This window comes from Protopterus annectens, chromosome 5.part0, assembly GCF_019279795.1.
Source record: "Protopterus annectens isolate FY-2018-M chromosome 5.part0, PAN1.0, whole genome shotgun sequence".
Lineage (NCBI taxonomy): Eukaryota > Metazoa > Chordata > Ceratodontiformes > Protopteridae > Protopterus > Protopterus annectens.
This window is the reverse complement of record NC_056735.1, coordinates 722074706-722099676: the sequence shown is the minus strand read 5'-3', so window position 1 is coordinate 722099676 and position 24971 is coordinate 722074706. Positions and strand designations below refer to the sequence as shown.

At 36.2% G+C, this 24971-nt stretch overlaps 1 protein-coding gene across 1 annotated transcript in view; it reads left to right on the top strand.

Moving 5' to 3' along the window:
- Positions 1–24971, top strand: part of GPR143 (G protein-coupled receptor 143) — a 1080305-nt gene that overhangs the window by 824005 nt on the left and 231329 nt on the right. The window contains exon 6 of the mRNA XM_044072570.1: positions 22208–22316. Coding sequence (XP_043928505.1) covers positions 22208–22316 — 109 coding nt within the window. The remainder of the gene's footprint in view (positions 1–22207; positions 22317–24971) is intronic.

Genomic DNA, 24971 nt, shown 5'->3' with positions numbered 1-24971 from the left:
GTTTTAAACATGGTGTTGGTCTTGCATACATAGTATGATTCACAATTCTGGCACACGGCTATATAAACTAAATTCTTAGTTCTACAGTCTGCGTATCCCTTATACATATATTGTCTATCCGTCCTTGGATGTGTAAACATATGTTCCTGCAAAATATGTCGACATGCTTTACATTGATAGCATAGATATGTACCCACTTTCCTTATAATTGAAATACCCTTGACATAATTGTTAGGTTCTTTGCAAAGCATGTCCTTCAAATTCTTATTCCTCCTGAGTACAAAGTTTGGCGTAATATCTAATATTCCCTTCAACTTCTGATCTGTATGTAGTACCTGCCAGTGATGTATAATTATTTCACAAATATTACCCACATCCCTACTATATGTAAGCACCATATTAACTTTGCCTTTACCCTCAAAGGGTACCATCTGTTGTATATTATTAACAGCTGTTTCATTCACTCTATTAAGCCATGGTCTGGCGGTATTATAACGTTTGATTTTACTACTTCCTATTAGAGATTCTAACCTATCACGTTTATAACCCCTCATCATTAAGTTGTTCCGAAAACTATCCACCTCTTCATGAAATTTAACATCCTCACTGCATAACCTTGAAATCCTACATACTTGCCCTTTGACTATATTGTCAAAGGTATGACGTGGATGCATGCTATCAAAAGGGAGCAAACTGTTACGCCAGCATGTTTTTCTATATAAAGATGTCATCAGACCACCATCTTCTCTGCTGGTTAGACGTATGTCTAAAAAATCTAAAGTTAATTCAGAATAATTAACAGAATATCTGAAGAACTCAGAGCTCCCTTCTAAATAATCTATAAAGGCTTTCAGTTCTTGTTCCGTACCATCCCACAAAAAGAAAATATCATCAACAAAATGAGCATAAAAACATACATTATTAGTCCATGCCTGTATGACATCAAATATGGTGTTATCTTCCCAATATGACAACTCAAGGTTGGCATATGACTTCGCACAGGGTGTGCCCATGGCAACACCCTGTTTTTGTCTGTAACAATCTCCTTGGCATGTGAAAATATTATATTCCAGGACAATACTCAAAAGCTTACTAATCCTTTGAATAGTGTCCGTATTGAATTGTGTTTTATTAAGTAGTAAATTCTCTATCGCTTGGATCCCATACTGATTATCAATTACTGTAAAAAGATTATTCACATCCAAGGTGACGAACATATATTTCTTATCATTCACCATAGTTAGATACTCTGATAAAGCTGTAACAAATTGTGCTGTATCCTTCAGTATTCTGGGATATAAGCTTAATATGGGTTTTAAGGCACATTCAACCCAGACTGAAACATTTTCAGTGAAAAAGGGATGGGTCAATGGCAGTGACTTTCATAAAGACTTAATACGAGCTTTCGACAACTGCGGACTTGAGATAGTTCAAGCTATTGTCAAGAAAAATGAAAAAGATATTTGTTTATTACATCAAGATATTGTAAAATATAATGATGTTGTTACTTCTGATTTAATGTTCACCATAGAACAGGAAAAGAAAAAATATCATGATATCAGGTCACAAATTGACAAGAAATGTGATATGGTGCTTAATAGAAAATACAAAAAATTTCACAGAGACATACGTGAATACCAGGAGGGTAGACAATATCCAGCCCCACCATTTTTTCGGTCGGGATTTACCCAGGGGGGAAGGGAACAAATTGGTTCACCCCAGCGACATGAACCTATGTTATCTATGGATGAGGCAGCAGTAGGTGAGGATAACATACAGGACAATGGGTAGGGACATGACCCTTTACCTAGAAGATCTGAAAGGATACGTAATCAATGAAACCAAAATAACCAACGTGGTTACCATTCTTTTTCAACGGATAATTACCCCTACAGGGGGGGCGGGGGATATCGTCGGGATTGGAGGCAGAACAGGAATCAGGAATGGTAAATGAAACTGATTCTACTATTTCTCAAACTTTTAGGGGGGAATATAGTATATACACCAAAGCTGGGTATCACATATATAATTACAGTGACCTTACAGTCACTAATACATTTTTTAACCTGTTCACCAAGGGTTTTAAATATGTGCCGAAAAGAAGTAGTAACATTGTTAAGGTTATTTTAGACCTCAAACTATTTATTAGAAAACTCAACTTGGAAAACATTTTCGGCACTTCTGCAAAAGGGCAGGGCACTATTCCCAATAAGTCTAGTACCTTCAACCCTCCCATACATCCCCAACTCAGAAACTTGGAGTGTAGAATTGAAAGACAAATTCGACAAACTGTGTCTAAATATAAGTTTTCTTCAAATTTGACTAAAGTAGAACTGGAATTGCTTTCTGAATTGGGCAATAATCAAAATGTTAGGGTTATGGAACCCGACAAGGGTGGAGGTACTGTTCTGATGGATAAGATGTTGTATGAAAGTAAGATGCACATTATCTTACATGACGTCACCAAATATTCACCTGTTTCTGCTAATGAAATTAATATTTCATACAAGAAAATAGATTTGGCTATCAAAGATGTATTTGATCAGGAAGTTATTGATTTTAACACCTACTGTTATTTAGAGAATGTAAATCCTAGAGTACCCACTATTTTTGGGGTCCCTAAGATTCACAAAGACCCAGGGAACCCTCCATTAAGGCCTATTGTTTCAGCCCAGGGTTCTAAAACGCATTCCCTATCCAAATATTTGGATTGGAAACTAAAAAATTTGGGGGGAAGGGAACAGCATTTACTCAAGGACTCTTGGGAGTTTTTACGTAAAGTTTTACCTGAGTTCAATGTACCTAATCTAACATTCCTTACCATCGATGTGGTTGATCTTTTTTCTGTCATACCCCATGATGTTGGACTACTTTGGATAGAGGAAGCCCTTCGAGAATGTTCCAAAGCTAGGTCCAATGATGTTTTTCTTGTTCTTGAATTAATCGAATTGGTATTATGTAATAATTTTATTTTATTTTCAGGGGAATATTTCAAACAAATCACAGGTGTGGCTATGGGTGCCAATTGTGCCACAACCTATGCTGACATTATTTTATCAGTATGGGAGAAGAAATTTGTAATTAGTAGTAGATTTAGCAATAACTGGATATTTTATTCCAGATTCCTTGATGACATCTGTATTTTTTGGACAGGCCCTACCAGTACCATTGGGGAATTTATTGAATACCTCAATTCCACCACTGAATTTTTGACTTTCACCTATCAAACATTTTCGGATAGGGTTAACTATTTGGATGTGACCCTCAGTAAGGGTGAAAAGGGTTTTCAATCTTGTATCTATAGAAAACCTACATTTTCTAACAGTTACATTCATTTTTCTAGTTCACATCCTATGTTTCAAAAAAGGGGTATTGTCAAGGGTCAATTTGTCCGGGTATCCCGTATGACCTCCGATGATACACAGTTTTTGACTAAGTGTGATAACTTACAATCATGTTTCAGGAAAGGGGTTACCCTGTTGATTTCATACTCAGTGTTAAAAATGAAGTACAGGAGGCCAGGTGTAGTAAATTCAAAACTATTTTGGGTACAGGCTCGGTGGAAATATGTAACTCCCATAGTGGACTTGAACAATCTACTACTAGGTTCAATAAAGCCTTTATAATGGAATACAGTGCTAATGCTGCCCTTATTAGGAACATTGTTGAACATGAATGGGAATCTTTCCAAGATATAACTGATTTTCATAATTTAAAAGGGAAAACTATCAAGACTGTATACAGAAAGGGCAATAACATCAAGAATATTCTTGAATATGAGCCTAGGACTAATATGTATTTTACCCATCGTAAGGGTACATACAGATGTGGTACCTGCTCTCAATGTAAATATATTTCCCATACTAACACTATGTTCCTTCCCTCTAGAAATAGATGGATTAAGGCCACTACATTTTCTAATTGTAACTCTGCAGGGGTTGTTTACTTGGTTGTCTGTCAGTTCTGCCAAGCATTTTATGTTGGCAAAACTGAAAGACACCTTAAAAAAAGAATATACAAACACTTTTATGAAATAGAAAAACAAAATAACAACAATGCACTTTACAGACATTCCTTGGTTTGTAGTGGGGCAACTTTTGTGTTTTTTTGTCATTGAATCTTTGGCCCGTGACAACAGGGGTGGTCCCTGGGAGATACAGTTAGAACACAGGGAAACGTTTTGGCAAATTCTTCTTGAAGCCAACAAGAGTCCTGGCATGAACAATGCCATTTCTATAGCACCTTATCTCAAATTAAAGGCAGGGAAACTATAAATATTATATTTATTACCCTTCCTTCAGCAATTTGTAAATAACATTCAACATATCACACTGGACAATTGTATTCATTTAACAAGTTAAAAAACAACATGTTTACTTTTAAGTACTATATGATATATTCTTTAGTGTGAGTTTTTTGTTTTTATTGTCAAGTTTATATATATATATGTATTTTAGGGATGGTATGCTTTTAAATTCTTAATTATTTAATTGTTTAATCACACTGATTGATAGCATATAAGATGCCTTTGATTTTATCTGGGAGTATCTGAAGAAGTTGAAGTGTTCTTGACGAAAACGTTGCAATTGTATTTATTGGCGTTAATAAACTGAATGGTACTTTGAATACACTATTGAGTGGATTATATCAAGTGGTTGAGGTCTTCCTGGACTGATATTTTGTTTTTCTTGGTTTTCTCTTCTATATCAGTCGAGTCTTCACTTTTATTTTGGTATAATTGTATGACAAAGAATTATTTGCATCAATTGCATGTCAATTGTTGTCAATATTGCATGACTCATTTCTCAAAGAGGGAGGATATAGAATAGTGTATGTGTGTTGTGCCTTTAAGAGCGTTTCAAGGTCAGCATGTGCATATAAATAGCAAGCATGTGCTAGCTTCAGAGCCATTTTGACAGTGCAGCCAGAGAGTGAGTATGTATGAGTGTAATAGCTAGTTTGTTTATAAGTTTACCTAAGTTAAAGTTATCAAGCCTCAATCCTGATGTGTTTCTACATAATAAAGCTGCTTGAACAGAACCTACAAAGGCTTGTCTATTTTATCCTGACTGGACAAGTGACAACTATCAAACACCTTCTCCTACTCTCCCCATCACTCATATCATTAGCATTCTCCCTCAATTACAGCCCATCTCTCCATCCCTCTTTCATATCACACCTTCACACATTTTCAAGATTAACACATTTCCAAAACCACTCTCACCTCTATTCTGAAATGAAAACGTACTGCTACCTTGAACCTCCTTACTTACAGTGTATTGTTACTTTCCTGGGTACACTTCTCCTGGATGGGGACATCCACCTCAAACCAGGACAACCTGCCTCTACATCCTTCAAATACACTCCTCATACCCCCCCCCCCGTTCTCCCCCCTACTCTATCTTCTTCTCTTAAATCATTACATATCATCTCCTTAAATATCCAAAGCCTAGTAAATAAAATCACAGAACTGCATTCCTGGATTGCTAACACCCCCCCATATCTTAGCTCTGTCTGAAACCTGGTTGAAACCCCATATCTCAAACAGAAATCTTACCTCCAGGCTATAACATCTTCCACTGTGACAGAACCAGTAGGAAGGGTGGAGATGTTGCCATCCTCTACTCTGAACAACTCAATCTCTCTCCACTTCCCATTTCTATACCTAACTTTGAGCCTGCAAAACTCCTTATCATAAATTGTGACCTAAACCCACATAAAAAAATTTGCCATAACCTCCATCTATATACCTCCTGGGAGTAATATTCTTATCCTTGAAAACATTCTGTCCTGGCTTGCTCAATATATTCCATATGAAGCCATTATCCTTGGTGATGGTAACATTGATTGGACTACATCTCCGTATTATACTCTCAACCTTCATGACTTCTGCAAACTTATATCCTCCCCTACTTAAACTAACAAAAACTCCACTTCTGGACCTACCCTGGACTGGATTCTTACATCAGTTCCCAACCTTTATCATAACCCTGGCACACTCCCTAACTCTATTAGTGACCACTCCCCTACCTTTATCCAAAGATTCTCCAAACATACTCCCAAAGATCACCTTTACAGGGAAAGTTGCAAACTTTCCCATTTCAATCCTGATACTTTTAACACCACATTGTCTGACATAAAATGGTCCTTCCTTCAACACCTCCCTCTCAATGAGGCTGTAACATCTTTCAATAAGATATTCCTAGACAGACTTAACTCTATGGCACCCATCCGAAAAATCAGAATAAAATCTAACTCCACTCCCTGGTTTACAAAATATACCTTCTCCACTATGCATAAAAGAGACAATGTCTGGAAAGTCTGGGTTAAAAATAACCCCTTTATTCTACTCAAGGATACAAAGAGCTTAGAAACCTCTCCAAAAAAAACTTGTTAACAACAATAAGAAATTTTTTTTTCTGTTCCAACCATTGTAGCCCACATAAAAATCCCAAAAAATTCTGGACTTCCATTAATCATCTTCTTTATCCTGGCAACCCTTCAAATCCCTACCCCTTCCCACATAATACAGCTACTGAAACTGCCACTCTCCTTAACAACTACTTCATAGAAACAGTCCAAAGACTTACACAAAATAGTTATACACCCTCTACCCCTCCTTCATCCTCCAACATAACACCTTTCAACATCTTCTCATTAAAACCTGTCACCCCCTCCTTCATCAAATCTCTCCTTTCCAAACTCCAAACAGCTCCCCCTCTGCTGATATCCATTGCCTACCCTGTCTCTCTGTTTATAAATCATTCCATTACTGAAGCCTGTGTCCCTAATGCACAATCCCTGTTCACAAGGGCAGGAACTCTACTGATCCTTCTAATAATAGACCTATTTCCATCCTGAGCCCTATCTCCAAAATTTTGGAAAAGTGTATTCCCATCCAGTTACTCAAACACCTACTTGATAATAATTTGCTAACTTCCACCCAACATGGCTTTAGACCACACCACAGCACTTCCACTGCACTGCTTTCCTTTACCCAACAGTTGCAGAGGCTCTGGACTACAACATGCTAGTCTACTGTTTATTACTTGATCTCTTTAAGGCCTTTGACACTGTCTCTCATTCTAAACTTCTAACTAAATTATCCAACCTTAATCTCTCCAGTTCCTCTATAAACTGGTTCTCAAGTTACCTCTCCAATAGGCAACAATCCATTTGCTGTCAAACTGTCTTCTCCCCCTTCCTTCTAGTCAACACTAGTGTTCCACAGGGATCTGGCTTAAGCCCCCTCTTGTTCAATATTTTCACTAACAATATGCATTCTGTCTGTAATCTCTCAATACACCTACAATATGCTGATGATTCTACTTTTATCATCACTGTCCATAACATTCCCAATCTCTTAGCTCTAACTCACAACACCTTTTTTTCAGTTGAAACATGGCTCTCAAGCAATCATCTTGTACTTAACCCTAAAAAAATAAACTCCTTCTTTTCTTTCCTAGAACACTGGCACATTACAAATCCTCCTTTTCCATCACCTCCCTCAACAATACCATTATTCAACCCGAAAGCCATACCAAACTACTTTGCACCATTATTGATGATGATCTAAAATATTATGTACACATCCAACAATGTATAAAAAAACACCAGAAACTTGGTCTACTCTAGCATAATCAGAAATTCCATACACCTTCCTCCAAACTCTCCCTAGCTCAGTCTCTTCCATTATCCTGTCTACTGTATGCAGCCCCTATCCTTACAAATATTCAATCTACACTACTCTCTAAACATGAACAAACATACAATAAAATAGCCAGATTTACCACTAATCTCCCTTACAAATCCCATCACTGTCTTGCCCTTAAGACACTTCAATGGCCTGAATTCTCTAACCAACTATTACTTCCTCAGCTACATATTACTCACTCCATTCTGAATGACCCCTCTTCCTGCCCCTCCATCTCTAAGCTAGTATCTTACTACAACCCCTGTCACCTTCATACAACTGCCAAACTCCTCCTTGATATCTACAAATAAAATAAGAATATTGGAAAGTCCCTTTACAAGTACTCAGTAGCTCGTGCCTGGAACGCACTTCCCCTCAATATAAGACTCATCTCCCAAAAACACCTGTTTAAATATTTAAACATGAAATTAAACACTATATACAAAAGACCTAGTCCTGCCCATGTCAAACCCCCACATGACAATCTATTATGCTTACTCATCTTTTATTCTTTTTTTTTATGCCACCTGTTTTTCTCCTCTTCTTTCTGTCATGTAATATTACTTCCTGTATTTAAATACAAAACAGTTATTTCAATACCATGTCTCACTTTGTCAAATAAGTGTATTTCATATATTGTATTCTTTTGTAATTTTATTTTGTATTTCTATTTCAGAATGCAGTGATGTGAATTGTAGCTAATGTACCTTGTTAGAGTGTGCTGAACAATGATTATAATCATATCTGCTGTAAATACGCTGAAAAATAAAAACATTACATAAAAAGTTGCTTGAATGTAGGTATAGAGTTTAACAATGTAAAATTGGCATCCATACTATGTATGTGTTTTGAAGAAAGAACAACTATTAACAGACAGGCTTCTTCACGGCATCAGCAAAAAGCCTAAAAAGCAATTCTGGAAAGCAAATTTTACATGCTTTTCTCATGTCAGCAGAACAGTTTAATAATGGACATGTTTTTACAAAATCAGCAGTACGTGCTTTTTCACAAGAAGTTTCCTTAAAAACATGTTTACTAACAATATCAGCAAAAAAGTTTGACATGATTTCTTACAGATGAAAGGACATGATCAGCAGGAAAACAATTTGCATGTGCTTTCCCACAAGACATTTCCTTAAAAAACAAGTCTGAAAAGTAAAATATTACATGGTTTTCTACAAGCATCAGCAGAAGTGTTTCCAAGCAGATGTTTCCATACAAAGTCCAAAAAGAAAAAAACAGGATCCAAGAAAAGTATAAATCGACTATAGAAATTAAGCTAACATTAGAGTTATTTTGTAGGAACACACTTGTTCCAAGGTATTGTGCAGGAGAATAATCATCCATGCTGATCATGAAGTAAAAACTTTGTATATCTAAGCTACAAGATGTCGAAGTAGCACATGTTTTTTATAAGAATAAGTTATTTATTAGTAGCTGTGCTTACAGTAAAACAGTATTGTGCTGCAAAGTATATTTCTTTATCAGTGCAGTTTGCAAAGTTCTGTGTTTTTAACAGACTGCAGATACAGTCATGCAAAACTCTGTATTATAACCAGACTCTGATTCAGCAGTAAACAGCTAACAAGACTTTGTGTCTTAAAAAGACTTTGGTTGCAGTACAGCACAGCAACATCTTTCATTAATTCATTTTTCAGTGGTGACCCTAGCCTGTATCCAAACACAGGGGGAGTGATTCCTTGTATAAGGTCACTCTAGTAAAGGTGCAGTAACTAACATTTATGTTGAGCACTTCAGTTTTATATAGCTTGCAGCAGTACAGTTCCTCAGATGTCTGAATCCAAATTGAGACTGCAGTGCAGGAAAGTCGCAGTGCCATAAATTATCCAAATCAGGTGAAGAACAAGGTTTTGAAGCCATCTACTGCCAGTTATGTTTCACCAGCTTTTTGAGTGACTATGGAAAATTTTTTCAGCCATCTGCAACAACAGCCTGATCATCTGTTCTCTTGCTAACTGGTAAGACTTTTTTTTCTGTGTCACATATAGTATGGGTGCCATTAGGGAGTACAGCAGCAAATTTAAAAAAAGCTTTACACTTAATGTCTCAGACCAACCAGATAAATAAATTATGGGAAAAATGCAATGATGGTATACTCAGCACATTAGTAAGTGTAAAACCTTATTAGGGCAAGTTGATGTACATGCATTATGTAAGCGGGTTGTAACACTTGATTGGTATCTGAAACAGAAAAAACTGAAGCATATCATAGTAGATGTTTATTGCGTCAATCATCTGAAACTGCTTTTTGTTTGCAATGCCATAAAATACAGTGCAGGCCAGTGCTCAACGGTTAGGTAAAGATGAACCTGTTAATGGTGATGAACCAACAAAAGGAAAAATGCTTACATTATATGCAGATGTTAACCAATTGTGTACTGTCACTGCATTAATCTCAGAGTTAGAGCAGCAGTCAAATCTATTACTGACAGAATCCTCTATAGATCTTGTTACACCCTTTAAAAATTATCTACAGCAGTAGAATGAAGTCACTGCTAGTGACACGGAGGAGAGGGGCAAGGTTCTTGATCACTTAGAAGAATTTAACAAATTCTTAAGAGACAAACATGGTGAGTTCAAAAAGTCAGAAATTATATAAAAAGACTCTGCCAAATGTGCATAGGGGCCTTGCAATCAACAGTCTACTGAAAAGTATCATAAAACCTGTAAATAACTACAAAAATAAATATCAGATCTTAAGCAACAGTTACAAGATAAAGAAGATCTGGTTAGTTATGTTCAGGATAAACTAATGCAAGCTAAGAAATATTTGAATAGAAAAGTTAAAGGAGGAGTTGCAGAGCACAAAACCAGTACAGGTCATAGAACAGGGAACCATTGCAGATGTATATATACAGTCTAGATTATTACAAATGTTACCACAATGGAATGATAAGAAAGGCATTTTTACAACATGCTTGCATTTGAAGAATGGGTAGCATACACAGCAGGATCTGATGTATGGACAGATGCATTACTTAGATGTTTCTGGATTTTTATTCCCAAGTGTTTTAAAACTTTCATTCAGTTAAAGAAAGACACTTATCAGTAAGACAGTAAAGTAGGATGTTTGACAGCCGTTCTGATGACATATACACAGGGCAACCACTCACAGCTAAGCTGTTAGATAATTTCAAAATCACTATTTCAGATAAGTTAATGGAACAAACTGATCACTTTCGACTTGCCTTTCAGATCATATATCAAAGGTAAGATAGGGACATGAAAAAAAACAGAAATACAACAACAGTTAATACATTGCTTTTTAGAGCAAGTAAAAGGATTCCCAGGGAATATTAAATGCATTTATGAAGAAAATTCAGATACCCTCTGATTTGGTACAAAAACTAATGAGTGGACAGACTATGGCCGATGATGGGACATTATACTCACACCATATCTTTGCATTAGGAGAAGGTAGTGAGCCTTTTGAGGTGATTAGAGGTTAAAAACTGGGGAAGGCAATGATGGTGTGAACAACTACCAGCTCCTGCTCCTATGTCTTTAGCACCAGGATCAGGCACTGGCAATGAACAAAACGCACAAACATATTTTTTCTGTAAAAAAAGTGGGACATGTTAAGCAAAATTGTGATCATTACAAAGCTCGGTGAAAACAGAAGGAAGAACAGGGTGTGTTTCCAAAAACAGAAGCAAAAGATTTGCAAGGAAACTTAGAAATACAGGTCTATGCGCACAGACCTTACAATATTGGTAAAGACAGCTATAAGGGCCATCAATACACAGGAAAAGGGGATGTATGTCCCATAGATTTTCAAGCAGCCTCACCTGTAAATCTAAAACATTTGGTAGAGCAGGCAGAAGGGTTGGCTAGGCAACAATTATGAAAAGAGATTGAAAAACCTAAATATGTAGATCACTCAGACACAGAGGAAGATGGCAAGCAAGAACATGCAGTTTGTCATATTGCACTTGACACTAAAAGAGAGGATGAGTGGATCTCCTTACAATAGGGGTGTGCCCGCCCTACTCTGGTATCTTTCTTGACTACTTTTAAAAAGGGTTGAGATGGACAACCACTGATTGATATCTAGGTAGAGGGGTTACTATGGAAACTGTCTTATTATCCACAGGAGCAGCAGTATCCATCACAAACACACAGTTACCTGTAAATCCTATAAAAAAGGTCTGTATTTCAGCATTTAATGGCACAGGATGCTATGCTGTGAGTAGCTAAGATGTAGACATACAATTTAGCCAAGAAGGACAGACATGGAAGGGTACATTTTTAATACATCCATCCTGCTCAACTACCATTATTGGTATGGACATTTTAGGACCGTTGGGCATAGTAATTGACTTGCCTAACAGTATTCTGTGGATAAGAGACAGCAAAAAATGGTAGGGAGAGGAAAGTGCAGGTTGCTGTGCAATCTCTCTACCTGAAAAACCTGACAAGCCTACAGGATATGTGAATACAGACAGTGAGGATATGTGGCAGAATTTACAACAGCAATTCCCAAACATGTGGTCCAAGGGTCCCAGTGATTGTGGAAAACTAGAAATACTAGTAGGAGTGGGTAGTGATCAGGATTATATACCACCATTTCAAAAACAATATCCTATTCTTAGGGAGACAGAAGAACATATGTAAAAATGTACTGCAGAATGGGAAAAGGAAGGAATTACATAAAAAAAGTAACAATCCCATAAATTCACCAATCTAGCCAATCAAGAAAAAAGATGGTAGTTATCATCTTGTTATTGATTTATGGAAGGTTAATCAATACGTAACTCCTAGAGCACATTTGATTCTGAGAGTTCCAGAGTTGGCTGCACATATGAAGCCACAAAGTAAGTGGTTTACAGTAATAGAGTTAGCAAATGGCTTTTTTGCAGTACCACTCAGGAAAAAAGACTGGCCAAGATTTGCTTTTACATTTAAAAACCAGCAATATGTCACGACAAGATTATTTAGGGATTTCAAAACAGTCCAGTTATTTTTCATCAGGCAGTAAGATCCATTATGCAACATTTGGAAAAGGATAATCCAGTGTTACATTACATTGATGACATATTGATTCAGTCTGAAACAGTAGAAGAGCATGTACAGCTTCTTAAAAAAGTTTTTCACACTTTATAAAAGTGAAAAAAATAAGTTTATGTCTCAAGAAATTAAGTTTCTAGGTACTATTATAAAACCATCAAGAAGATCTCCTTGCCCTATGTGCATGCAAAGCATTTTACAAATGGTAAAACCACTGATTATAGTAGATCTAAATAAATTCATGGGCATCATGAATTACAATAGGTAATTTATAGAGGATTATGCAGCAGTGGCTGCTCCTCTATACAAAATGTATGTCTCAAGAAATTAAGTTTCTAGGTACTATTATAAAACCATCAAGAAGATCTCCTTGCCCTATGTGCATGCAAGGCATTTTACAAATGGTAAAACCACTGATTATAGTAGATATAAATAAATTCATGGGCATCATGAATTACAATAGGTAATTTATAGAGGATTATGCAGCAGTGGCTGCTCCTCTATACAAAATGTTACAAGAACAAAAGAGCTCCCCCTTTTTTAAGTGGGAACCTTATGAAGATGAGGCATTTTCACAAATAAAAGTAAAGTTAGCAGAAGCTACAGAATTAATAGCACCCACACCAAAGTTGTCATTTGTGATACAGGCAGCAGCAGGGAAGAAAACATCTGTGGTGCTATTACAGGAATGGCCACATGGTGTTGACAACAAAATGGGAAAAAAATTACATCCAGTTACTTTCTGTAGTAGAAAAACGACCCCACTGGAATTGGGCTATCACCCTTGCATACAGCAGTTATTAGCCATTTACTGGGGTATTAAGCAAACTGAGTACCTGGCTATATTTTCTAGTATTCTAGTAGAAATGCCACACCAAGCAGTAAAAGCTCTGGTAGACAATTTTGAGATGAATAAAATCACAGATGGTATTAGTCAGGCAGTCTTTGCAAAATGGATGGCACTGTTTGGAATGAAAACTGTCACAATTCAGACAGGGGACTGTGACGTCCACGCCCTGGCCTAGCAATCAAGGAGCCTCAATCCTCACCACTAACACCAGGGAGGTTGTCTCCTAGAAGAGAGGAAAAGATAACTAATACACACAGTAAAGTACAATTTCCCTTAAGTGCACACAGAGATCACAGTCAGTCTGGGGCTGGTTGCTCCCTTGCTCACCAGGTCCCCAATAAGACTCCCACCTGGCACAGCTATAGGGTCCAGGTCTCAGCCTAGCTGGGCAAGCTAAAACCTCTAGTACCCTCTCTGTCCAACCAGTGCTTCATGTCCCTGCCAAGTAGCTGACACACCACACACACACACATACACACACACACACACACACACACACACACACACACACACACACACACACTTTGAGATAAGTATTTATACAACTTTACAGACACTCCTGGGAAAGTCTGACTCAGATTCTCCAGCTGTGCCCCAGACCATATGGTAGTATTCCCTGCCAGCACCCAGCTAATAATATCAGCTACTAAAAGGCCCTTAAAAGGGTGTCCAATTATTACTGTGCAATATTATTATCCAATGGTAATGTGACTATTCAGTCTAGGCTTATTGGAAGGGCTTAGGCAGTAATCTCTATAAATATATAATGTACTCTAAAGCATACTTTATCTCTACATAAACCAGCCACAGGTAGAATGTTTTAAAAATATTTAATAATAAATAATTAAAACACAAGACAAAACTACTACACCACAGAGCTATCTAAGAGTTCAGAGATTACACAGAAACTTAAAATAATACAGTAGTACAGGTCTGATTTCAAAGAAAAATACCTAATTAATCTTTACTAGCTTTAACTATTCCTACAAGAAATCACAGTGCTAAAACTTACATGTGAGCTTAGGCATAGTGCTGAGTTAGATATCCAAGATCAAAATGCTTTCTAAGTCTCTTGTGAGAAATAGTATTTAAACATTACTAACAAACATGTCTCTAAGGCCCTCCTAAATTACATCATTTTGACACTTAGGTTTTCCCAGTATTCATATTGCATCATCTTAACACCTGGTCTGAGTTCTCAGGTGACAAACTGCATTATTTAGCAATCTAACACCGGCTCAAAAACTTACAAAAATACAAGGCATTTCACATATACACTCTAGCAGAAACCAGAGCAATAAAGCACATTCCACACTTAAATTCTGGTCATAAACTTTAGCCTTAAAACAATGGGCATGAAACCTTCATCCAGACGCACTGGAGCCGAATTCTAACATGAAAGGGTCACAACATGCTTCACTGGGCCAGTAGAGTGCAATGTTGTCACATATTTTGCAGTTCCACATTTCACAGTATTCTTTTAAACTCAAGAAACATGCCTGTATTTTACATTTATTTTCAAATGCCAGAATTATATATCAAATTCTATTTGACTAGGCTGGCAGCCTTCGCCCATCTCTCCCCAATCATCACAGGGATAAATATTATTTATCAAATCACATGGGATATGAAGAAAACAGCATAACTGCTTAGAGGAAATAATGTCACCTGACATATAATTTTTGGCATCTGATTTTGATCACTTTAAGCCATCCATCTTTGTGGACAGAGCACGGTATTGCAACAAAGGCAAATACTGGACAGGATTTGCTGTAGTTCCAGAGAATCCACAGCTGGGTTCTCCCGAACTAATCAAGTTACCACGGCATATGTCAGCTGAATTGGAGGCAGTACTGTATGTCCTAAAGTATTACAATCATGTTAACATATTCTCAGATAGTGTTTATGTCATAAATGCTTTAAGACTGAAAAAGGACACCTGGGTAAGGTGAGGATTTGTGGACAGTGCAGGCAAACCATTAAGGCATGCTGAAGTATTAAGAGACATACATAAAATTATAACAATGTCAAATCAACAGGGACAGTACAGCATCTTAAAAGTAAAAGCACACCAAAAACCAACAAGTGAAACTTTCAGGTTAAATGCATTGGCTGACTCATTAGCAAAACAAGCAGCACAAAGTGGGGAAAAACTTTCAGTGTATGTGTACACTGATACAGATGTTAGTGACTTAAAAACAGAAGTTAGTACCCTAAAAGAGCTAGACCAACAATCAATTAAGCAAGATCTCATAAATATTCAAAAAAAGTAAGGTTTAAAAGAAGAAACTGACCAATGCATAACTGCAGGAGTACCACCAAAGGAATACTATGTATATCCCACTACAAAAGGGTTATGGTTGCCTTATATGCCATATCAGTTAGCACATCAGTTGCTCAAATTAAATCACCAAATACTGGGACATGTAGGAGCTGATAAGCTATGGGCAGTTGTAAAATAAAAATATTCGAATCCAAATCTAAAAAAGTTATGTGGGCTAATTGTAGAAGAATGTCTAATCTGTTTACAGGTAAATGCTAAAAGCAAAAAACCTCAGTTACATCGGGTGCAGCCAGCAGATGGACCATGGTATACAGTTCAAATAGACTATGCAGGTCCTTTGCCAACAACAACAGGAGGGTATAGATGCCTACTAGTAGTAGTGGATGTTTTTTAAAAATGGGTAGAAGCAATTCCTACCAAAACCATGACAGTCAAAGGCAACAGCAAAAGCATTATGGAAAAATATTTTCTGTCATTGGGGGTGGCCACGTGTCATAGAATCAGATAATGGTCCACAGTTTGCAGTAATCTCATTAAGCAAATGTTGTTGGACATACAGCAAAGGTTTCATGTACCATACCATCCACAATTCATTGGAATAATAGAGCACATGAATCGGACATTAAAAGAATGTCTAAAAAAAGCATGCTTGGAGAAAGGCAATACTTGTGTACAGCATTTGCCTGACATTTTAATGGGTATTCGGGCAACGCCAAAGATCAAAATGGGTATTTCACTTTATGAAATAATGACAGTTCATAAAATGCCCATGCAACTACCATTTGATCTGGATATACTCTACCTAATGATAGGCCTATGTTAGAGATCAGTAAGCATTAGCAATGGTTAAAAAGACTTACAGAAATACGTGATTACAATGCAAGAGAGCAAGTGTTCCATTTATGGAGAAAGGAGTCAATTTTCCTGCCTGAAGAAAACCTTCCCTGTGGAACAAAAGTATTGGTAAAAACGTTCCAAACAGAAGGTCCATTGGATAACAACTGGCAAGGCTCTTTTGAAGTAGTGGAACAAATTGGACCATTAGTATATAAAATCAAAGGAAAAAAGAAAAACAAAACAATGTTGGTACATAAACATAAGTTAAGAGTTATTAAATCTAGTGAGCAATGTAAATCTGATTAAATGTATTCTTGTGTAGGTTTCCCACAGAGAAAACATAATGAAATTGACATAGTTTTAAGTGCATCCTTTTGGAAATCCAGTTTTGGATGACCAAAGGCAAAATGATTCAGCAATGGAACGTCTATTTAAAGGATTTTTTTTAAAGCAATAATAGCTATCATGCTAATTATTATTGTATTACTTAGCATTAAATTGTACTTACAACCTGTTAATCAAACTGTAAAGTTACAAGAGAGAGAGAGTAAAGATATGTGGAAAAATGAGCATGGTTGTTCACCATCTTTTAATATGTTTTTGGCAAGACAATGTTGGTATGCAATAAGCATGACTGTTTCTGATTGCCGGGTATGTAGTTTAATACCTAAAATAGCAGGGGTAATGCCCCTGGTGCCAATTCCACAAGATACTTCCAATAGCTGGACAGTATTAATAAATGAAACATTGTAAATGTACAGCTATGTAAAGCAAGCGTACAGTTATCTGCTATAGTACAGGGAATTACATGTTTTCAGCAAAATGGAGCCATCCCAGTGGGTGACATTAACTGCACTGAGATGGTTGCAATAGTAAACATTCATAAATATGTGCCAGAATATGGTGTATTTCATCATGAATTTCCTATTTTAATACCAGCCAAGGGTCAATTATTATTAAGTAAAACAACAGTACATCATTTCTCACAACACATTAAAATGAGTGAAAAGCCAATGTTACATTTTGGCAAAACAAAATAAATAAAAATGTCATGGTAGTACATGATGCAACTTCTACTATGGGACAAGTAAATGGCAGTATAGTAAACAGCAGTGTTGCCCTGTCAGATTTATTATATTACATTTGTGGTAAATATGCTTATAAATGGTTACCAAAGGGATGGGATGCCACCAGATATATAGGGTTAGTGGTACCAGCAATGCATCATGTAAAAGAGTTACCAAAGGGAAGCATCAGAAATGCAAAAAAAAATACATATTACCTGTAATTGAAAGTCCAGAAAATCCAGTAAATACCTTAGATACATCATGTATTTAACACCAAAATCTTGATTATTTAAAATTAAAAGATATGGATCTAGGAGATGATTCTGGAGCACGTATATTCCCATGGTATGGAGCAGCAAAAGCCATTTAGGAGTTAATAAAACTATCCAAACTAGTTGAAGTATTAGCCACTTTCAGTGCAATCTTTGACATTACTGTCGAAATGACAGCCATATGAACTATGGTTTTACAAAATTGAATGCCGTCAGATTACATACAAGCATCCCAAGGGGGACATGTGCCCTAATAGGAGAACAATGTTGTACATTTATTCCAGATAAAACAGAGTCTCTAAAAGTGCATTTAGATGTCATTGTGCAAGTGTTACAACATACTAGAAAAAACTGGAATGATGATTGGAGTGAGTGGTTTAGTAATCTATTTACAGGGTGGACAGGAAAACATATTTTTAATTGCTATTATTGTTATTGTAGTGCTTGCTTACATATTACTCACATGTAGTAAAGTTTGCTTAACAAGGGTTAATCAACAAGTTACTGTTGTCAATTGTCATAATGAAAATGTATTACCAAACAATGATGAATTTGTTTCCCTGGTTTAAAATAAAAAGAGGAAACTGTTAGAGTGTGCTGAACAATGATTATAATCATATCTGCTGTAAATAAGCTGAAAAATAAAAACATTACATAAAAAGTTTACTTGAATGTAGGTATAGAGTTTAGCAATGTAATATAGGCATCCATACTATGTATGTGTTTTGAAGAAATAATAACTATTAACAGACAGACCTCACAGCATCAGCAAAAAGCCTAAAAAACGATTCTGGAAAACAAGTATTACATGCTTTTCTCATGTCAGCAGAACAGTTTAATAATGGACATGTTCTTACAAAATCAGCAGTACATGCTTTCTCACAAAAAGTTTCCTTAAAAACATGTTTACTGACAATATCAGCAAAAAAGTTTGACATGCTTTCTTACAGATGAATGGACATGATCATCAGAAAAACAATTTGTACATGCTTTCCCACAAGACATTTCCTTAAAAAACAAGTCTGAAAAGTAAAATATTACATGGTTTTCTACAAGCATCAGCAAAAGTGTTTCCAAGCAGATGTTTCCATACAAAGTCCAAAAAGAAGAAAACAGGATCCAAGAAAAGTATAAATAGACTGTAGAAATTAAGCTAATGTTAGAGGTATTTTGTAGGAACACATTTGTTCCAAGGTATTGTGTAGGAGAATAATCATCCTTGCTGATCATGAAGTAAAAACTTTGTATATCTAAGCTACAAGTTGTCGCAGTAGCATGTGTCGTTTGTTATGAGTAAGCTATTTATTAGTAACTGTGCTTACAGTAAAATAGTATTGTGCTGCAATGTATATTTCTTTATCAGTGCAATTTGCAAGGCTCTGTGTTTTAAACAGACTGCTGATACAGTCATGCAAAACTCTGTGTTATAACCAGACTCTGATTCAGCAGTAAACAGCTAATAAGACTTTATGTCTTAAGAAGACGTTGGTTCCAGTACAGCACAGCAGCACCTTTTATTAATTAATTTTTCATACCTCATGTTGTTTGTTTGTACAGTTCACCACTTTGTTTATGTTGTTATCTTTTATAAGACTGCAAATTATCTGGAGCTTTTCTTCTCAGGTCTCCACTGAAAATTGTCCTCTGGCTCAGCTGGACTAACCTGGTTAACAAATGTCAAATAAATAAATAAATAAAATCATTCTCAGAAAATCTGTTTGGAAATAGCATTCATTCATTCTCACTAACTAATAATAATAATAATAGTTTTTGTCTTAATGAATTAAGAACTCATCTCTCTCATGCTTATTAAACAGCGTAGCTTTTATTGAAAGTCCAAGTCCAATTAGTAAAAATAATCAACTAATAGAAAAATTCAGCCTTGATGAATTAAGAACTCTTTTATATCTATCCACCTATAAAAAAGCCTACAAAGTCCTTATCTGCCCCATATAACAACAAATACACAGTAACCACTATTGGCAGGCAGCAACAGCAGGAGGCTACCCCACAAAATGTTGCCTCTATGCCATGCATGCATTACAGATCAGACAGTTCTCATTGGAATCAGGGACAAATCCAGAAATTATCAAGACAGGGACACTTATCTGTGGTAATCCCACTTATTGCCACTGGGGTAATATATTATTATTGACCATAGGATGGATAAGGCTGAACTAATACCAAATGGGATACATTAATTCAAACACCAAAATGGAAATTGGCTAGGCTTAAAATGGCCTGCTAGTGCACTTAGTCTAGTAATTACCTATGATCCTATTTACCTGTAACTTGTTTAAACCATGGTTTATTAAGTTAAAACAAAACAAATTATTTTTGTCCCTTTCAGAGTTTTATCTTCTTCCTCCCTGGGAAGAGCACCTGAAAGAGAAAGAGATAGTAAAGCTTATACTTAAAAACATGAGATTATGTTATGTAAACTATTCCATTTGGTAGGTACAGCCTTTCATGTCTTCTCACCACATTTATTTGCACGCACACACACACCCCCACCCACACACAGACACACACACACTTGCATGTGCATACAGACACACCCACACAAAAGCACATTTTTTTACTTGCATGTTAATTTTATGCCTTTTGAAATCTTCAGTTTTATCATTTAATAGCTTTATCTGTAGTGTGTCCTATACTATCCCACTATCCTACAAGCTGAGATATAGGACAACTGAGCCAGAAAACAATAGTTGTATAGCTTAAATTTAAGCAGCAATAGCATTTTGTACCAGCCTTCGTCATTATGATTTAGCACCCAGATCATGTGTATTGATAGGTGTAGCTGGGCACCTCATTTGCGCGGCACATGGCAAACTCAGAAAATATAGGTACTGTATTATTATTGTTCACAATGGCACTTTAAGATATGAAACATAGCAGTTCTCCATCCCAGTGTATGCTGTCAACAGATTGGGCCTACAGTGATGCTTTGTACAGATGGTTAAATATGGAGTTCCCCTCTGAGAGCATGGCCTGGACTGCACATGAGAAGTGCTGCCTACAGGGACACAGGCATGTGCACAGTAACAAGGAGACAGCTGCACAATGGTTATCAGATTTTCTTGTCACAAAAATTGAACAATTCAGAAACAATTACAAGATGAGCCCTAATTAGCATAATTGTCATACCCAGCCAGGTACCTGTACATGATATAAGCAAGATGGCGACCATAGAGGCTCATTGAACTATGTCATAAATCTCTGGAGCTTAGAGTTGGATTCATGCATAAGGTAAAACTGGAAAAGAGACCTTCTTCAGTAAAATACATCTGCTTGTATAAGATAACTGGTGATTCTTGCAAGTCTATTCATTTGACTTCTGTTTCTTTTAACTGCTATTTAAATTACAGACTGCATTTGCAGGCCACTGAGTGAGCAGGAGATGATGGTCACTGACTCTCAGTTTCATGCATTTGCCAGTTACTTGTCTGACCACTTAAATGTTGGTCAAGTAAGTGGTCTTTCATGTGACCATTTGTGCTTTTAAATTATATACACTATTTCTGCATCAACACCTCATAGAAATGCTTTTCGTTCATCTATGAAAGTGTCATTTCAGCTCTGATAAACCTGTTCCTGACAGTATCTGTCTACCTAGAAAGCATTTTATTTATTTTACTTATTCTTTGTTGACCATGTTAGTACCACTAGGCTGGTGCCCTCTGTTCTCGGGAAACACGAGGAAAGGGGTTAAAAACAGCATGGGCCCATTTCAAGTAAACGTATTTGTCGCCTATCATGCAGTGTTACCAAAATTTCTTTCATTTATAGAAATGTCTTCCCTAATTTCATTTACCTTTGACTACTTCAATTTTTTGGTAAAAGCAGGCAGTATAACCATCAGTGTTAACAAGGGCACTGAATACTGTATGTCCACACTCTAAACCCTACATGTACTTTCTCTGATGTGTTTTTCATATTGCACCACTGCTGCTTATGGGAGTAATGCTCAAATCTTTTGTGACATGATAGTGCAATAAACTGATTTTACTGCCAAAAAGAATATAAAATATTGTTTATATATTATGATTATAGTAAAATCAGACCTATATACAATTTTGTTGTCAATATAAAATCATATTTGGTTAATTAAATTAGTTGAATTATTACCCATCATCAAATATGACATCATTGACTTCATGTTTTTTTTCATAGTTGCTTCATTGCTGAAGGGAAGACAAGGTGTTTATTCAGAGAATGAGAGACGCTTGGGAACAGAGATTAAAGTCCGTTTTTTTAAAATGATGCTGGTGTTCATTCTTTGGTAATTAACTGGTTAAATAGTTTATTATATTATTAGTAGTAATTTGCTTTTCAAACTGTAAAATCAAATGAAATTGAGGTAACTGTTTTTTTAAACTTCCTGCTGCTTTTATATTAGCCTCATGTCTTCAGAGCTCTGCTGTAAAATGTCATTTTATATATAGAAAAGTGGTACTGTTGTTTATAATTAACATAGTGAAGTTCAAATCTGATCTCATTTCACAGCTTCATTTGGCTACAAAGCTGAATCTTTTACGATGAAACCAAAAGATTATGCATTGCTTGGCTCTCGATTGGTGATATTGTTTCTATGGGGGTCTATATTGTAAAGTCGAATGCTTACCTTATCGAATACCTAAACGTCGACCCATCTTCATCAAACCGCATAAACACCGAACGCCCTAAACCGTGAAATTCAAAAAGTCGAACTGTCAAACTTGTCCCACCCCACCGCCTGCTACATACTACCTACACAAACAAATTAAATAAACCACATACATACACTAACCAAAACCCTACTTCTAACCGTAAACTAAACCCTACTTCTAACCCTACACTAAATCTTACATATACCACCATGTATGCACTTAACTTAACCCGCACCTTAACCCTAAGGTCCATAACTATTGCACACTTACCTTACGGAGCTATACCGCAGACGGCCAACCATGACGATTTGACATTTCCACTTTCGCTCTTCTGGACGATCGATGTTTTTGCGGTTCGATGACATCAGGTTGACATTCAGGTATTCGATAAGGTAAGCCTTCGACATTACAATTTAGACCCGTTTCTATGATACAGGTGGAAATAACATGAGTACAAATCCCAGTCAAATCTGAAAATTAATTTGAAGTGGAATTCCAGTTCTGATTCTGGAGGCGCAATCTCTACTGCCCCATACAGAAGGCTTCACCCCAATTTCCTCCTTAATATAATAAAATTTGATGCTGCTCAGGGAAAGGGAATACAGTTTTACACTCAGTAGCATTCACAACTGAAAACAAAACTGGCACAGACAGCAGGCAACCCAAAATGAGTAACTCCAAAGCAAAGTAGCTGTTAAAACCAGACATATCTTTAGTCCAAAGGTTAAAATAGTAAAAAAAATCTTCCTAGTTTAACCTTTGGACACATTAAAGACATTTCTGGTTTAACAGTTACTTTGCTTTGGAGTTACTCATTTTGATTGCCTGCCGTCTGTGCTACTTTTGTTTTCTTGCTTACTGTTTTTCATTTGGCTTGTGTTTTTCAAGCATTCATAAACTGAGACATTCATTGTTTCTTGTAATTAACAGAGTGAAGTTCTTTGCATGCTGCAACAAAAATTTATTTTAGTTAATATATTTACTTAAGATATCAACCTAAGACTTAACACTCATTTTATTTAATACTCATAAGTGGAATATCTCTTTGGCCTGGGATAAATTCAAAATACTATAATCCTGAATGTCATACAATACATCAAAAAGTAAATGCACATTTTTTATCTTTTAATCGTATCAATCAACAACTGTCTTCCGATTATGGAAACAGCACACTCAGAGATTTTTTTTCAACTATTACTGAATTATCTTTGAATTATTTTTCTTCATACTATTAATATAACAAATGAATGAGAGACACTGGTGCTTTTGTACCTATCTGTTAAACAAAGTGGAATTTAAGGAATGAGAAGTGGAAAGTATTCAGGAATTATTAGAAAAGATAAAAAATTCTTCAGGAAATATAGCTAGTGAGTGAGATACAATGAAAGTAGAAATAAAAGAAAAGGAGATATGGTTAAGAAATAATAAACATTATTTAGAGGGCCTGTCAAAGGCTAAAGTATTGCAGAATAAGGGGAATCTCACAAAACAAGAAGAGGTGCAAATGCAGAGTGCTAAAGAGAAAACAAAGGAATATCTGGATAATATGCATAAGTTTAGAAAGGTTGCTGTTATGCAACTGTTTTTTGATAATAACTCCAGAGCACAAAAGCTTTTAGCACAATGGCTCAGGCAACAGGAAGAAGAAAGGGTTGTTGCCAAGCTTAGGTTGCCTATAACAAGGAAAATAACCAGAGATCCTGTGGAGGTATTTGAAGTAGCTCAGACATTTTATGAAAATCTGTATAAAGCAGAGAAATATGGAAATCAAGTAAAAGCACAAATGGAAATGTTTATGGAAGAATTAAATATGCCAAGGTTAGAGGTAGATGAGGCTCGATTACTAACAGTTATGATAAAAGGAGATGAGATAAAAATGGTAATGCATAACTAAGCGACAGGAAATTCACCAGGAATAGGTGATATTCCTATCAAAGGTTGGAAGATTGAAGAGAAGAAAGTGATAAAGATCTGGAAGGTTTTGTTTAACAGTATTTTAAAAGGAGGAAAAGCACCAACATCCTGGAAGAAAGCTGTGGTGTCTGCAATACCTAAAATGGTAAATGCCCATCAGTTCCAGCTTCATATAGGCCCATTTTGATTATAAACTGTGATTATAAAGTTTTTTGTGGAAGAGAAGCAAACATTTGACAACATTAATAGAACAGTGATGATCCAGAGGAAGGCAGAATATAAGAAAATATCACTGTTGTTGGTGGATCTTGATGCAGAGAAAGCATTCAAAAGAGTAACCTGGGATTTTATGAGCAGGCAATGGAAGCATTTGC